Source organism: Papio anubis, chromosome 13 (assembly GCF_008728515.1).
Source record: "Papio anubis isolate 15944 chromosome 13, Panubis1.0, whole genome shotgun sequence".
Classification (NCBI taxonomy): Eukaryota; Metazoa; Chordata; class Mammalia; order Primates; family Cercopithecidae; genus Papio; species Papio anubis.
In genome coordinates, this window is record NC_044988.1 from 74973648 (window position 1) to 74992145 (window position 18498).

The following is an 18498-nucleotide window of genomic DNA, read 5'->3' on the forward strand; positions in this document are numbered from 1 at the left end:
TCATGACCTTTCTGTGTTTATAATTCCTAGCTATTCTCCAAGATCCATCTGTCTTATATTTAGATCAAACAGTTAAGTTAGTGGAATGTGATAGCCACCTTTTCATCTTTGGTTTTGGCACCAATTTTTGTGGTATTGTTTTTGGTTACTTTGTTGGTGAGGAGAGGAATCTCTAGGGGCTTCTATGTGATCCATTCTACCGTATTGATCCTTATGCCTTAAATCAAAGAATCTATATGGGCATTGAATCAGTTGCCAAGTATGTTGGTTCTAATTACTCATTAAGGAACTGGGGAATAACTACAAGGTGAGTATGTGGATCTACCTGGTCCACTATGATTCAAACTTGATCTAAGGCTGGGCGCAGTGGCTCACACTATAATCCCAGCACTTTGGGAGCTGAGGCAGGAAGATCACTTGAGGCCGGGAGTTCGAGACCAGCCTGGCCAACATAGTGAGACCCTGTCCCTGAAAAAATTTAAAAAATGTAAAAACCAAAAACATCCCCCCAGCTTGATCTAAAACTCCTTGAATTGTGTCATAGGTAATCTGTAAGCCTCTGTTGCCTATGTGATTATTTTTAAATAATTTTGATGAAAAAGCATACTTGAGGCATATGGGTTGTTCATTTTTCTCTCTTTTTAAAAAGAAGATAAATCTATAAAGGGGAAAGACTAAATCAAAAGTAAACTAATATGCAATTTAAAAATACTTAATATGTAGAGTTGAAGCTTTGAGAAGGCTAGAACATTCCCATGCTTCTTTCTAGAAGTTATGTCAGCCCCTAGCAAGTTGAATGTCAACTGTTTTGAAAATAACTACAATGCAACTAGTTCTTGAAAACAGGGACACACTCTAGAACTAAAATAGACTGAGTACAACAAAATAAAGAAGTCATGTATGTAGTGCATTAACAAAATATATTTCTAAGTTTTGTTATAACTGTAAGTTCATAAAACTGTTGTAAGCATAGTCTAATGATTCATTTTGCCAGAATTTGGGATTATTTTGTAGATGTGATTTTCAGTGCATTTATGGAAGTAGAGCATGACTTTATTTTTCTTTGTAGCTTTCATTTCATGATGAAGGTATTTATTTATTTATTTATTTTCGATACAGGGTCTCACTCTGGTGTCCAGGCTGAGTGCATTGGCACTGTCATGGCTCACTGCAGCCTGGAACTCCTGGGCTCAAGTGATTCTTCCACTTTAGCCTCCTGAGTAGCTGGGACTACAGGTGTGTACTATCAAGCCTGGCTAATTTTTTATATTTTGTAGAGATGGGGGGTCTTACTATGTTGCTCAAGCTGGTCTTGACCTCCTGGACTCAAGCAATCCTGCCAGCTCGGCCTCCCAAACCAAAGTGTTGTGATTACAGGTGTGAGCCACCATGCCTGGCTGAAAGTATTTTGATATTAAAGTTCATATGTAATTATTTGCATTTTAAACATCTTATATTTGGAATTAGATTTAGGTCTCAGTGTGACAAATGTTGCTAAGAATTTTGGGGAAAATCATTCTATTGATAGCGTATTTCAAACATCTTAATGTAGGACAGAGAAATTTTTTTTTTCTCTTCTAAATGCCAGTACATTAAAAATAAAATGATTTGAGTTGGAAGCCAGGTGTGGTGGCTCACGCCTGTAATCCCAGCACTTTGGGAGGCTGAGGCGGGTGAATCACTTGAGGCCCAGGAGTTCCAGACCAGCCTGGCCAACATGGCAGAACCCTGTCTCTACTAAAAATACAGAAATTAGCCTGACATGGTGGCACCTGCCTGTAATCCAAGCGACTCGGGAGACTGAGGCACGAGACTCGCTTGAATTCAGGATGCTGAGGTTACAGTGAGCCGAGATCACTCCACTGCACTCCAGCCTGGGCGACAGAGCGAGACCCTGTCTCAAAAATAAATAAATAAGTAATTAAGTAAATAAATACAATTTGAGTTAGAGACATTGTTCATATGTAGAATGTTTTATTGGCCTTTTTTTGGGTGTTTTTGACATTTAAAAAATATAAGCCAGTTGTTGTTGTTTGTTTTTTGTTTTTGTTTTCTCAGAAGCCCTCAGTTTGGGTTTGTCTGATTCAATTAGTTCAGGTTGTATATTTTTGTTAGAAATACCATAGAAGTGGCCGGGCTCAGTGGCTCATGCTTATAATTCCAGCACTTTGGGAGGCTGAGGTGGGTGGATCTTGAGGTCAGGAGTTCGAGACCAGCCTGGCCAACATGGTGAAACCCCGTCTCTACCAAAAATACAAAAATTAGCTGGGCATGGTGGCAGGCACCTGTAGTCCCAGCTACATGGGAGACTGAGGCAGGAGAATTGCTTGAACTCAGGAGGTGGAGGTTGTGGTGAGCCAAGATCGTACCACTGCACTCCAGCCTGGGGAACAGAGCGAGACTCTGTCTTAAAAAAAAAAAAAAAAAAAAAAGATACCACAGAAGTGATGATGTGTTCTCAGTGCATCATATCAGCAGTCATTTGATGTTATTTACAGTGATGTCTGCAAGGTTTCCCCCACTCAGAAGTTATTATTTCCCTCTACAATTAATAAGTAATTAGTTAAGACTCATGTTGAGGTAGTATAAATATATATTCCTAAGAAACCTTTCACCTTTAGGTTTATTTTGTTACTCTGTTTCTCACCTGTCATGTTGAAAGCTTAGTTTGTTTATTTCAGCTTCTTTATTTTCTAATATACTTAAGATTATAAATTTTTCTTATTTAATCACTTTGACATACTGTCTGGGAGTACTTACTGTAGGGTTTGGGATGAAAGGAGACAATAAGTGAGAATATTATTTATAATAATCCATTACTAGGAAACTGGCAATGACAGCCTAAACAGAACAGCATATTTTAAAGGTGCCAAAGTGCCAAAAATCACCCATTAACAAAATGTTTCCAGTCTTGCTTTAAAGAATAAAAGATATGGTTTTTAATGATTTTGATTGGTACAACTATGAATAATAGTTGTTGAAAATTATGAATTTAAGAAGTTTATTTGTTTAGTGCAACTTGTACTTTGGGGCTTGTTTAATAAATATATAATGATCACAGACCATATTTTACTTTACCATTTCAGGAGCAGCTGCACTGGCATGGAAGAATCCTATTTCAAGCTGGTTTACTGCTATGCTCCACTGCTTTGGTGGAGGAATTTTATCCTGTCTACTGCTTGCAGAGCCTCCATTGAAGTTTCTCGCAAACAACACTAACATATTACTGGCATCTTCAATCTGGTAAGCTGCCATTATGGTGACCTATGTGACATTTAAACAATTGTGTTGTAAATTGTTAGTAAAATGAATTTTTTTTTCTTTGAACAATATTTTATGTGCTTGAGAAGTTAATACATCTGCAAGGGAGGAACCCAAATAATGCCAAAGGTTTTTTTTGTTTTGTTTTGTTTTTTTTGTTTGTTTTTTTTTGAGATAGAGTCTCGCTCTGTTGCCCAGCCTGAAGTGCAGTGGTATGATCTCAGCTCACTACAGCCTCTACCTCCTGGGTTCAAGTGATTCTTCCACCTCAACCTTTGGAGTAGTTGGGATTACAGGTACCCGCCCCCATGCCCAGCTAATTTTTGTATTTTTGTAGAGACGGGGTTTCACCATGTTGGCCAGGCTGGTCTTGAACTCCTGACCTCAGGTGATCTGCCTGCCCCGGCCTCCCAAAGTGCTGGGATTACAGGCGTGAGCCACCACACCCAGCCATGCCAAAGTCTTTAAGTGCAAAGTATGTCTCTTTCTTTTTCGTCTCCCCTTATCTTCTCCCAGAAGCAATTATTGTCTGCCATTGTCTTATGTACTTTTTTTTTTTTTTTTTTTTGAGCATAGTCTTGCTATGTGCAAGACTGCAAGTGCAGTGGTGCACTCTTGGCTTGTTGAGGGATGCAGAGGATTAGAGAGACCAGAATGGGTGAATACAGGAGGATATTTATTTTGAGGTATGCACCGGCTCAGTGGATTTACTTCCAAAAAGCTAGGCCTTGAACAAAGACAGAGCGAGGTTTTTATAAGTGGGCTTATAAGAGCAAAACAAAAGTAGTTAATCATATAGTGTATAACTTGTGGCCTTACATAGCTGGTGGCCTTGTAGCTGTGTCAAAAGAAAAACAAGAACTGGCTAAATACAGATATTTGTAAAACATAGTTATGCTTAAGACGCAAGGGAAAGGAGTAACAGTAAAGGAATTTGTCTTTCTCTTTTTTTTTTTCTTAACCTTGCTCTGGAGGGGGTAGGGGTGTCTGGAGCCCATTCCTTTGGCCTTGGCTTTTTGGACAGTGTTATCTTATAACTGTCCTTGAAGTGAGCTGCTAAGCAGAGGAAAACTTGGTTTTTTTTGTTTGTTTGTTTTGTTTTTAACCCTTATTACAGGCTCACTGCAACCTCCACCTCCTGGATTCAAGTGATTCTCCTGTCTCAGCCTCCCGAGTGACTGAGATTACAGGCATGCACCACCACGTCTGGCTAATTTTTGTATTTTTAGTAGAGACGGGGTTTCACCATGTTGGCCAGGCTATTCTCAAACTCCTGACCTCAAGTGATCTGCCCGTCTCAGCCTCCCAAAGTGCTGAGATTACAGGCATGAGCCACCATGCCCAGCCTCTTATGTGTCTTTAATAGAAGCATTTCCAATATGAAAGGGCATTAAGTATTTGGCCCTAGAGTTTATCTTGTGAACCTAACTGATACATGCAGATATCCAACATGATAAAATCATGTATGTAACCAACTGAAACTAACCAAAAAGTCCAAACAATTATGGCTCATATTATTCTTCTCATACTCTGTTGATTTTATAAGATCTTTAAATTTTATAATTTTGAAGTGAAGAAAAAAATGTTACCTGGAATTGCTTTGAATTCTTGCACATCCAAATTTGTTATCCTTAAGAGGATTGATCCATCAAGTTTAAAAAAATCTATAATACAAATTATAGTGCTTTTTTATATATAAAGCAGAAACTGTGTTTTCTATTAAAAGCCATATCATTAAATATATAACGGGAACACTTACAGTTCATTTTTATTGTGATAATTTTAAAATGAATATGGGATATTACAAATAATAACTATGGGAAAAAGTAATCCTGGGAACCTATGGCAGTGTTGAGTTGTTACCATATGTCAGTTAAGCTCTTTATATTCATTGTCATATTTAATCACAGGAGTACCGTAAGGTAGCTATTATTATTTCCATTTGACAAATGATAAAATTGAGGCATAGGGAATGCTGCTATAATTTTCTTGTCTAGTAAGTGGTTGAGCTAGAATCAAAACACGAAGTTTTTAACTTTAGAGTCTTCCCACTTTATAGCCACTATCTCTCACAGATTTGTTTAACCGTCTCTTAAAGTGTAGTGTTCCAGTTGCTATGTGTTTTAAAAAACTTTCCCAAAGACTTTTATTTCTATAACAATATTTTTCAAAGTTATTAGCATTTTGGAAGAATTTTTTGATGTGTATAGATGCTGCAACTATACAAAAAGGAAGATATCCAGAATTTGATACTTTTTGTTATTTCTACTTCTGTTCCTATAATACTAACCTTCTGGGTGATTGCAGGAGCTTCCTAAGTGGTCTTGCTGCTCCTTTGATTATCCCTTTGAGTCTATTCTTTATTCTTCACAGAGCAGACAAAATTATTACAGTTGGCCTTCTATACCCATGGGTTTTGCATGCTTGAATTCAACCAGCTGCAGATCAGAAATATTTGGGAAAAAATCCAATAAAAAATAATGCAACAATAAAAATAATGCAAATAAAAAAATGTGTAACAATGATTTATATAGTATTTACACTGTATTAGGTATTATAAATGATCTAGAGATGATTTCAAATATAGCGGAGGATGTGTGTAGGTTATGTGCAAATACTCTGCTACTTTATATAGGGACTCTCACATTCACAGATTTTGAGGGAGAATCCTGAAACCAGTCCCCCACAGATACTGAGGGACAACTTAAATTAGAACATGTCACTTATGTGCTCAGTAATTTCTTATCTTATTAAGAACGATCACAAGGACAAAAAAACCAAACACCACACATTCTCACTCATAGGTGGGAATTGAACAATGAGAACACTTGGACACAGGAACGGGAACATCACACACTGGGGCCTGTTGTGGAGTTGGGGGAGATGGGAGGGATAGCATTAGGAGATATACCTAATGTAAATGACGAGTTAATGGGTGTAGCACGCCAAAATGGCACATGTATACATATGTAACAAACCTGCATGTTGTGCACATGTACCCTAGAACTTAAAGTATAAAAAATAAAAAAGAACAATATGCCAAACTTTTACCATGGCCTGTAAAATCCTACAAAATATTCTTTCACTTTCTTTCATGTAATGTTTTACAACTCTATTCTTGCTCACTTTTCTCTAGTCACATGAGCTTTGCTAGAGCTTTGCAATTTCTTGAATGTTCAAATGTAAGGTATTCTTCTACCTCAGTGCCTTTGTAATTGCTTTCTTCTCTTTGTAATCTTTTTTCCTCAGAAGTGTCATATTTTGTTTTATCAGAGAGGCCTTCACTGACTAAAGTAGCACCTCCTCTTCCATGACTATCACATCATGTTTCTTTATTTTTCCTCTTAGAATTATTGCTATCCAACATGTTATCTGTTGATTTTTTTTTTTTAAATGTTGTTTTAACTGTACTGGAATAATAGCCCATCAGAGAGTGAGCCACCATGCCTGGCCCCTGGCTCATTTTAAAAATTTTTATATTTGTTGAGATGAGGTCTCACACTATGTTTCCCACATTGGCTATTTTTTTTTTTTTTTACTATAAAAGTTTTTTATTCACTATACGTAGAACATGTCCCCTATAAAATGTACATATAAATCACTAAAAAGTAAAATTTGGTGAACATATTCTCAATTACAGAACATACTACATCAGTTGGGATAACAACTATCTGCCTTTAAATAATCTAATTATAACACCCAGTCTCCTTTATATCTAATGCAAAGTTAAATACTTATTTTGGGGGTTATTTCCTAGTATGTGTTTGGTGAGGCTGAGTAAACAATTTAATATAACTCTAGTATATTACAGTCACTGCACAATAAATCAGTTTATTACAGATTAAAACAAATCATTTTTTCATTATTTGTAATAATGGGATCAAACACTGGATACTTTTAAATGGCATATAACCACACAATTACTTATCTTTGGTAGTATGTTGGGTTCTATAATTGTATTAAGATATGAATGGTATAAAATATTGTTATGAATAATACACCTCAAACAAAACAATGAGGCCATACTGTAGTGATTCACTAGATTGTGCTCAGTAGACATTTACTGAATAAGGGAATTATCTATTTTTCTCCTCAATTATCCAGTACAATGTTTTGCCCACAGTAAGCGCTCAATAAATATTTGCTGAACATACTGACTAGGATAGAGGTGAGAAGCGATGGGCCCGCTTAGCTGGATGTCGAATATAATTGGAATTTACCTGGGAAGGAGAGTAGTTAAGGAAGATGTAAACTACATGTGGTGTACAAGTAAATAAATGCAGACCCCCTTCTCTCTCTTTTTTTTGGAGATGGAGTCTTGCTCTGTTGCCCAGGTCGGAGTGGAGTGGCTCTTGGCTCACTGCAATCTCCACTTATCTTAGAAGTCCTTTCTGTGTGTCCCATTCCAATCATAACCCCCTTCTCTGTCTTTTTTTTGGAGATGGAGTCTTGCTCTGTCGCCCAGGTCGGAGTGGAGTGGCTCTTGGCTCACTGCAATCTCCGCCTCCCGGGTTCAAGCAGTTCTCCTGCCTCAGCCTCCTGAGTAGCTGGGACTACAAGTGCATGACACTATGCCCAACTAATTTTTGTATTTTTAGTACAGCTGAGGTTTCACCATGTTGGCCATGCTGGTCTCAAATTCCTGAGCTCAAGTGACCTGCCTGCATTGGCCTCCCAAGGTGCTGGGATTACAGGCGTGAGCCACTGTGCCCGACCCACTTCCTACTTTAGATAACCATTATGATAACATACCAGTATCTTGACTTTTATGGTAATCACTTCTTTGAATATTTTAATAATTTTATAACTCAATGTTTATCCTTAGATACTATAGTTTAGTCATGCCTATTTAAAAATTTCATATGTTTCTTAATTAAAAAAAAAAAAGTTATGCCTTCATTTCTTTCTTTTCCTTAAACTTTATCTGTTGAAGAACCAGAGCCAGTCAATCCGTAAAGTTTTCCATAGTCCAGAGTTTGCTGATTGCATAATCATGGTATAGATCATTGTATTCTTCTGTTCTTTGTGTTTCCTTACAGTTGGAAGATTGATGCAGAATCCAAATCATATTAGGCTAGATTCCTTTAGCAAGACTTCTAAGAGGTCCTGTTTTGTGACATTAGCACCCTTTTACACGTAGTGTCTATTAGGAATTGCAAAGTGAAGATAGTCTAGTTTTATCTTTTCTTCTTATTTATTAGTTGGAATATTACTATAAATGATAACAGCCGCAGGCCATCTGGTGTGGCTGCTGCCATCATGCCAGCTGCTTCAGGGAGGGCACAGGGAGAAGGTGGACAACCCCCTATCCCCCACAGCCCACCAGCCACCCTTGGGGCCTCCATGATGGGACTGGGCCAGGCTGGTTCCTGCATGGGCCGAGGGGGAGCTTCAGGTCGCCCCTGAGCTTTGGGGCCACAAAGAGAGCTTGCACGGCAATGTTACCCCTGCCCCGGATGCCAGCCCAGGCCCAGTGAGGACCTGGAGCACCCACCCTAGACAGTGAGGAGACTCAGCCCAGTGCCATGCCCCATGGAGCGGAGGGAGCTGGGGACATGTGGGAGCCCTGCCCCTTCCAAGTTGGTGGGGCTGGAGCTCCCCAGGTGCAAGTGTAGCTGCCCAAGTCATGGCTGCAACCCAGGCACCCCTGTGCTCTTGGGAGCCAGGAGTAGGCAGTAGCCCCATCCTCTCTGCAGGGCCTCCTCTTTGCTGAGAGCTGCAGATGTGGGGATGACCAGCTGCAGAGAGGAGCTACCCTCTCTGTTGAGAGCCGAGCACTTGATGGGATGACCTGCCTACAAACCACAGGGAGGAGCCTCCTCCCTGCTAAGAGCTGCAGAGACAATGGGAGGACCTGCTTGCAGAGAGGAGCCACCCACCCTCCTCTCTGCTGAGAGCTACACACTCAACAGGATGACCTGCCTACAAAGAGGAGCTACCCACTGTGGGTCTTCTCTGAGCTGCTCTAACACTAAACAAAGGTTCTCTTTGTCTTGCTCACCCTCCACTTGTCTGCGTACTTCATTCTTCCTGGATGCAGGACAAGAGCTTGGTCAAGGGTGCCACCAGCCACAGAGGTTTCTGCCCAGAAAAGTGATATCCCAAAGATCCCAAAATACAAATAGATACTTCCTATTTATCATCTATTTGGAAACCAGCTATACAGTTCATACTGGAAAGGTAATGCTTGCTTCTTTCCCTTCATTTACCAATTTTCAGTGTAATGAACTAGATCTGTCATCCTCTAAAGATACTAGCTTAAAGAAAATAATTACGAGCCCATGGACTAACCGTATTTCATTGGTTTCAATAAAATTTCAGTTATTTTCATATTGAAGCTCAAATTATCCCATCTTCAGCCGGTGGAAGCCTCTTTAGGTTGACTCCTGAGACAGATTTTGAATTAGCTTACTTTCTACCTGGTGTTGTAAGATTCATCTTGTGCTTTTCTTCTGGAATCACTTGTTTCTCTAAGATGTTCTGGTTTCTTTTGGTGAACAATGGCATTTCAAGACCACGACTCGAGTGCTAGAGACTTCATCTGCTCATTGTTACTGGGTTGATCATTATGTCTCCGCCTTTTTAGTGAACAGAGCTAGGAAAAATGAAGATAAAATAACTCATGAGTTCATATTCATATTTCTAATTCAAATTCAGGACCATATAGCTTTTATTTATTTTTTCCCTATTACATATATGTCTCCTTTCTTGTACCCTAAGAATTTGGATTCTTAAGGACATAGGATGTGATTCAATTAATATATTCTAACATTACTGATTTTTTTCTGTATTATGCACACAGTAGTCTTAGAGTAATGTTCAAAGACTACCAAGGAAATGATTACAGAAATTATTATTGCATATATTCTATTCATTCTCCCATTTTAACAATAAATGTACTATTTTACACTGTCATTTTAAATATATATTACTCCATTTTCTTCTGGCTTAAAGCACTGCTGTGAAAGTCTGGTGATCTTTTAATTTTCTTTCTCTTTTAAGATCTTTTTTTTTCTAGATCCCTAAAGATTTATTTTTTCATTAAAGTCCAGTCATTTAAATAAAATATCTTGGTGTTGGTTGTTGTGCAACAGTATTCACTTGTACATGGTGTGTTCTTTTTGGTACCTACACTTTTTTTTTAATTGAGAAAGTAATACTAGTGTTTGTATTCTTCCTTTGCATTGGTTACGAACTCTTATTATTGGTATATTGGCTCTTCTTTGCCTTTCTTCAAGGATTTTTAAAAAATCTGTATTTCTAAAAAAATTAACCTGCTTTTCATCTGTTTTTCTCTTTTCTCTTTTCACCTGCTGTTTCTTTGAAGACACTGTCTGTTATGTTTATTTCTCTTTTTGTTTTCTGGTTTGTTTTTTATTTTGAAAGTGATTTTTTTTTCTTTTATCTCTTTTTTTCTCCTGAGTGTTGAATCTTTGGTTCTCAGTTTTGCTTATTCTTATGTGTGTTCTTTTATGTCTTACATGACTTTCTTAATGACTTTAGCTTGTTTTGAAATAGTTTACAGTTTTGATCTGTTTTGTGGGGACATTTTCCTGAGTGCTTACATTGTCTGTAAGGATTTATTCTGCTTATTTTTTTCTTGTAATAACTTTGTATAGGATTTGATCTTGATACTTTTGGTCATTTTTATATGAAATTGGCTTTCATAAACTTGCAGAATGTGGTGGAAATATTTTTTTGACTTCACAGAGCTCCTGCTTTTGTTTTTATGTAGTGTTCAAAAGATGAGGACCTGCTTTTTGATATTTCTTGGGTCTCTTGCCTTCCTTGACTTGGTCTGGGCCTTTTCTTTCTTCTATTCTGCTCAGGTTTGATTCTTCCCAGTTTCTTCTCATTGTGGGGAGCTCAGGTTCGATTCTTCTCAGTTTCTTCTCAGTGTGGGGCTTGTTATAGAAGAGAGCCCTGGTAGATCAGTTTCAAAAGCTTGAAGCTCAGAGGGACTAAATTGTTCCAACCCTTTCAGAACTTCTTATCATGGGCTCTTTGTCTTATCTGGTATTAGAGATGCCAGAACCCCTGTCAGTTGTAGCATTTGTGTGTGTGTGTGTTTGTGTGTGTTTCCAAATTAGTCTGCTCTGCTTTCCAGTGAATATCCATTAGCTGTTTTGGTATTATTTTGGTCTTAAGTTCATCAGTTGCCACCTTGTTGCTTTCTTCTTTCTGCCAAGTAGTACAGTGTTGTGGATGTTGGTGATTTTTCTCTACCCACTTGCATTTTGGGATTTGAGGGGATATCTTGTTACATAGTTTTGTTGTAAGTACAGTTGACCCTTGAACAACATGAATTTGAACTGTGTGGATCCATTTATATGCAGTTTTCTTCTGCCTCTGCCACCCCTGAGATAGCAAGACCAACCCCTCCTCCTCGTCAGCCTACTCTTTGTGAAGACGAAGAAGAATGGAGACTTTTATGATGATCCGCTTCCACTTAATGAATAATAAATACATTACCTCTTAAAATTTTCTTAATAACATTTTCTGTGGCTTAATTATAAGAATACATCTGGGACAGATAGGTGACAGTGAAAAAGTTATACATATAATATAAAAAATATATGTTAATCACCTGTTTGTATTATTGGTAAGGCTTCTGGTCAACAGTAAGATATTAATAGTCAGATTTTGGAGAGTCAGAAGTTATGTGTGGATTGTTGACTGCATAGGGGTTGGCATCCCTAACCCCCATGTTGTTCAAGAGTCAACTATTGTGCAAGGGATTTTGGTTTTCCTGTCTTATTTCTCTGTATGTTTTTATGGGAATTTGAAGAGATCAAAATGTATGCAGCCACTACCATCTTCTCAGAACCCTTACCATTAGTTTTTATGTCCCTTCTGTGGTCTCCTCCCATTCCATCTCTTTTCTTCCACCTTCAGAGGTTATCTTCAACTTCGTGATGTCCAGTGAAATAACTAGAAGCAATAAAAATGCTCATCCACAGAAGAAAAAATATGGATGTTAACATAATGGCATTATCCAATAGAGTTTAAGAATCACTTTCCTAAAATAAATCTCTTAAGCATAAAACAAGAGAAAATGTTGCTTATGTACAGATATATGCAAGAATGTTTTTAGAAACACTGTTTATAATAGGGAAAACTAGGAACAACTCTGTCAGCAGAGAAATGAATCGATAAATTATGGCACATTAATTCTGTTACGGTAAATACTGGTGAAAATTAGTAATTATAACCACACACAATAAGAATAAATCTCAGGAATAGAACTTAAACAGAAAAATACATATGATTCTATTTATAAAACTTTTAACAACTATATTGTTTATGGATATAAACATGCTAAAACTACATAAAAAAGCTAAGATTTGTATTCAGTATTATATTACTAAGATTCATCTGTGTGTTTGTATGTAGCTGTAGAACATACCTTCCCCCTGCTATATAGTCCATTATATTAATATCTGTATTTTATTCTTTTGTTGATGGCAGTTTTATTGGTTCTAGGTATTTTGTTAGGCATTACAAAACAACAATAATAGCAAGTACTTACACAGCATTTACTGTGTCTCAGTTTTCTTTTTTTTTCATTTTTTAAAATTATTATTATACTTTAAGTTCTAGGGTACATGTGCACAATGGGTCTCAGTTTTCTAAGTGTTTTACTTACATTATCTCACTTAAACCTGACAAGAACCCTGTGACATAGGTATTATTTTATTCAATTACATGTTAAAAAGCATGTGATTGAGACATGGAGGGGTTACTAACTTGCCTGAGGTGTCACAGTTACTGAGTAGTTGAAGCTGGGATTCCAATCTGGGGTATCTAGTCCTTTAATCTTTACTTACACAGTATATTGTTTTGTGCTCTGGAAACAGGAATGTTATCTTTGTCTTCAGAGATCCTTAAATATAAAAAATTTATGGCTTAAAGACATAGTGTATTTTACTATTTTCTTTTATAAAGTTTTCATATTTAGAACAAATTTGTAATCTTTGCTTCATTTGAGGTGTTGTTTTTTTGAGACGGGTCTTGCTCTTGTTGTCCAGGCTGGAGTGCAATGGCACGATCTCGGCTCACTGCAACTCTGCCTCCTGAGTTCAAGTGATTCTCCTGCCTCAGCCTCCCAAGTAGCTGGGATTATAGGCACCCGCTGCCATGCTGACTAATTTTTGTATTTTTTAGTAGAGATGGGTTTCTCTATGTTTTGTCAGGCTGATCTTGAACTCCTGACCTTATGATCCGGCTGCCTTGGCCTCCCAAACTGCTGAGATTACAGGTGTGAGCCACCATGCCTGGCCCATTTGATTTTAATTTGAGAGATAAAATGATGTTAGAAATGTTTTTAAACAAGCAAGCAAGGTAATCTTTAGTACAGTAGCTCATAGTGTATACATCTGGAAATCAGCACCATCTACTGGCAAAGAGAAACAATAACTTGGTATGTCATAGTATTGTTTGGAAGACAGTGTACACTTTCATAGGTTTTATTTGTTTTGAAAAGCAGTTTCCGGGGGAAATAAATATTTTATAATTTTTTAGTATGTTTATTTTTGTTTCCTAGTACATTTTTCTTAAAACTGCAAGTATCAATTACTTACATATGGCACATTTGTGTAACCGAGACTACATTTAGATGAGGAAAAATACAACAAAAAGGTATCATTTTATGGGTGTCATTCTGTCTATATTTTTCAAAGCATGTACAAAAAATTGGCAATTTGTTGGGGTGATAAGAGCAAGAACAAAGCTGTCATATTGGACTAACATGAACTGTATTTAATTTATCATTGTGTTTTGTCTTAGTTAAGTGATATTGTCTTCCATAGAGGAGTGGAATTGATAGTAGAGTGAAAACAGAGTTCTCAGTGACTAAGCCTGGGAAGCTTCTCTCTGCCTAACTTTTTGTATTAACCTAAATTCTACTCTCATTTTTTCTTAAACTGGTTGAGATTTCATTTGTTAGTGGTCTAGGATCTTGTTTGTATCCCGTTTGAGACTTTTATGCTTTCGTTACTTTTTTCTCTCCATTAACTTAACCTCTACAAGTTAAATGTATGATAAGTCCATTGTTTTCTCATTCCACTTCTTCTCTCTTTTTCCGATGCGTTTTCTTTAGGCACTTTACAAGTTAAAGTTACCTTAGATGTGATAATTTTAGTTAAAGGTGAAATTATGTTTACAGAAGGGGTTACAAGGTTATTACCTAATAAGTGTTGGTTGAGGGATCTATTAAAAGAATTTTAAAAAGCTAATTTGTTAGAGAGCAGGAATGGTTGTTGAGGGTGCCATTAGTCTGATATGTTTACTTGTAAGTCTACTGAGCACAATAAACAATTGTTCTTTTGCCCTGTGGCTACTTAACTCTCAAATGAAAATAGTTTTTTTATTTAAAATGTTAGCTTATTGTAGTTGTGCTTTAGAAAGGTCTGATTAAATGAAGAGTTGCAATAATTGCAAATTTTTTTTGTGTTATACTATGATGTCTCATAGTTGAATATAAAAGTCCAAGATTGCTATTGTAATAGTATAAGTTTTTAACTCATGTTAAAGTCAGGCTTAGTGTAAGGAATGAAAATGGGTCATTTGTAATATTCTTTTGGTTGTTTTTTTTGAATATTTTACTTTTGGGTGCTAATTACTGCTAAGGTGAAAACAAATCCCCCTTAATGTAATCTGTAATAGATACAAAAATATTTTTGTTTTATTAAAAATACATTTAAAAATTAAATGTGTATACTTTCCCCCATTACCTAACCAACTTCTTAGAAGTTAGTTCTATATTCAAAGAGAGAAGTATGCAGAGACTTTCAAATATTCTATGAATGTGTAAAAATTTTAAATCATACTGGTTGTTTTTAAAATTCTTATATGAACATGTAAAATTTTAAAGCCATACAAATGGTTTTCAGAAATCTTTTTACTACTCTCAGATAGTTTATTCTTTTTTCTCAAACTTTTTAATTATCAACTAATGCTTTGATTTGCTATATTTTGTATTTTGTCTCTAGATTGATTGCTAATAAATGATTTAATTCAGGGCTACTTTTCGTCATGCTGAGTTTTAGGTTAGAGGGTAACATGAATGATTCCTGTCATCTGAGAACTATTATAGTTCATTATGAGCATTATAGCCTTTATTTTATACTATAAAGAAAAATGTATAAAGAGCTATTTTTAGGCATAGGAACCAATTGGTTTAGTTTTACAGAGCCATCAGAATGTGATCTCAGCTGAGATGATGAAATAAAACAAGAATCCCAAAGTCAATGACTATGGTAATATTTGAGTGGCACCTTGAAGAATAGGAAGGAATTGGTAAGTGGAGATAAAGAAGAAAGGGTGCTTTAGGCTAAACAGACTATTGTATCTTTTTATTTAGTCGCTGAAGCAGTATTTTGGCAAGCATTTCATATTTCATGAACATTGAAGAATTCTGACTTTATAAATCATGAATTACAATAGGATTAATAGCTTCTTTTAAAAGAGATATGATATTCTTTCATGCCATGTCTTTTATTCATCCCATTAGAAAGAAGATATGTTCTACTTTAAGCACAAAATTGTCTGCCAGAGTATTTGGAGAATGGCGAGAAAAAAGCAGTATGTTTTCCGATAGATCTTACTGCTAGTATTTGAACAGATGCTTAGAACAAATGAAGTTTAAAAAAATAATTTACCAGAGATGGGTTGAATTATTTTTCATCACAATTTAATTTGGTTAAAACTTAAGCTTAGTGAACTAAATTAAAGAACAAGCTTCATATTCTTTCAGTTGTGTAGAAATGTGTTTTTCCTTAATATTAATCTGCCTTCTTGTGAGCTGTCATGTACCTTTGTATAGATTGTAGTTTATGTCCTGCGCAGTGGGGCACAGGTGAATATGTTAGTTGGGATTGAAATGTAGCCCTTGCTGTTACCAAAGGGCCCTTTCTCTAATTCATTTTCCCAGAGGACAAAGACGCTGTGTAGGAGTCCCTACCCCTGGAAATGATTATGCATTTGTTTTGTTACTGGATTCAGCACTTAGCTTCTAGAACAATATAGGCACAAATTAAGAACTCACTAAATATTTCATATTATCTATAAAGTATTCAGAAGTCCACAATTTACATTCTCCTCTGATCATGACTTTTTGGCAGATGACATATGTTTCATGTGATTTAAAATACTGACTCCCTACCCAAGTTGTGCTTTTATTGAAATCAAGTTAAATGTTTATATGGAAAATTTCATTTGTTGTGTTTTGCCAGATTGTTACTGCTGTTAGGTTGGATTTTAATTTCTGTTCTTCTGATTCCATTCATATATTAAAATGTGTACATTTTATTTTCAGGTATATTACATTTTTTTGCCCGTATGACCTAGTTTGCCAGGGCTATTCATATCTACCTGTTCAACTGCTGGCTTCAGGAATGAAGGAAGTGACCAGAACTTGGAAAATAGTAGGTGGAGTCACACATGCTAATAGCTATTACAAAAATGGCTGGATCGTCATGATAGCTATTGGATGGGCCCGAGGTAATATTAACAATATGTGTTCATAAATATTCTCTTATTGGTGTATTATTAATACCATTACTGAACAGTTCTCTAGTTATATTAATGGATCACATACTTTAATAACAGACACTTTTTGGAAGGTAAAAGCCTTGTTTCTGTTGGCTAGTAAAGTTAATTCAAAACTAGTACTAGTCATAAGCCATTATTTTGAGATCGTCTTATGATAGAAAATTTTTATGATTGGTTTGATTAAGATCCCCAGAACCAGAAAGATTTATAGTTAATTAAAGTATAGTGCCACTGTAAATAAAATAAGTTTACATAAGAAATTATGTGGTACATGTGAACAAAAAATACTACTCTGTCTTTTCTGTGTTTTTTTCATTCAGAATTACTAGAAATAGTAAATATGATTGACTATGGGTTCATGATCACTGAACTTTGCATCATTTGCCTTTTTGTTTTGTATGTAGGAATTGAACACATCTCTCTAACTTCTTTTTACAATATACTGCACCTAAAACTGGTCATATCAGGAAAGGAAATGTATAAAGCAGAGGATTTTATTTTTCAGTTCGGAAACAAACCTCTAACCATATCTTTGTGCCCAAGGCCCCAGTTTTAACCTTAATTACAGTACAATAGACACTTGCCATGCTGGTGAAAGAGAAGAATTGCAGTTGTTTTGGTACCCTAAATATACAAGGCAACTTTTTTCTTCTTCCCAAGAATTATATTTTGGGAATCCTCTTGGAATTTTTTTATCAGGTGATAGAATTATGGCTCCCTTTAAATATGTTTTTCAAGAAAATCTGGCTAAATGTTTTTGTTTTATTTTCATATTTTTAGGTGCAGGTGGTATCATTATAACGAATTTTGAGAGGTTGGTAAAAGGAGATTGGAAACCAGAAGGTGATGAATGGCTGAAGATGTCATAGTAAGTTGGTATAAATTATACTGAGACCTAGATGTTTATCCTTAGATCTTACCAAATTTCTTTTTTTTATTTTTTATTTTTTTGAGACGGAGTCTCGCTCTGTCGCCCAGGCTGGAGTTTAGTGGCGCGATTTCCACTCACTGCAAGCTCCGCCTCCGGGGTTCACGCCATTCTTCTGCCTCAGCCTCCGGAATAGCTGGGACTACAGGCGCCCACCACCGCACCCGGCTAATTTTTTTGTATTTTCAGTAGAGAAGGGATTTCACCGTGTTAGCCAGGGTGGGCTCAATCTCCTGACCTCGTGATCGGCCCGTCTCAGCCTCCCAAAGTGCTGGGTTTACAGGCGTGAGCCACCGCGCCCGGCCACCAAATTTCTTTTTAAGAACATTTTAGGGACTTTAAATGTGGGTGGAATATAGCTGAAAAAATAAATAGTAATGATAATGGGAAGAGAACTAGCAAATTTTATTCTTTTAAAAAGTCTGCTTTCTCAAATGTAGTTTAAAATATATGTTTTCCTTCTCTGTGGGTTTCTCTCTTTAGAAAACAAAACCAAACAAAAACCTCTAGATAATTGTAGAATTGTGGGAAGAGTATATATTTATGAAGTGAAAGCTATGTAGGAATAGACTTCTCTGGATGGAAATGAATAGGTGATAGGCTCTTGGCATTTTCATTAATGACTATGACATCATCCAGATTTCAGGCTATATACATAGTTCTGATAGTAAAATGTCAAGTTTGTGGGATCAAATCAATACGTTATAAAGCCCTTTGAGTGGCTTTAAAAAATGTCAGTTGGGCTTAATTACAGATAA

At 36.4% G+C, this 18498-nt stretch overlaps 1 protein-coding gene across 3 annotated transcripts in view; it reads left to right on the plus strand.

Moving 5' to 3' along the window:
- TMEM38B (transmembrane protein 38B) overlaps positions 1-18498 on the plus strand; it is a 78453-nt gene that overhangs the window by 14061 nt on the left and 45894 nt on the right. For 2 of the 3 annotated variants that reach the window (XR_001895692.3, XM_003911405.4), the window contains exons 2-4: positions 3087-3243; positions 16577-16761; positions 17593-17680. Coding sequence is in view for 2 of the 3 variants with exons in the window: in XM_003911405.4 (XP_003911454.1) it covers positions 3087-3243; positions 16577-16761; positions 17593-17680 (430 nt within the window). In the remaining variant the exon portion in view is untranslated. Of the gene's footprint in view, positions 1-1119; positions 1237-3086; positions 3244-16576; positions 16762-17592; positions 17681-18498 lie in introns of all 3 variants that reach the window. The other variant, XM_021927300.2, reaches the window with a different exon arrangement.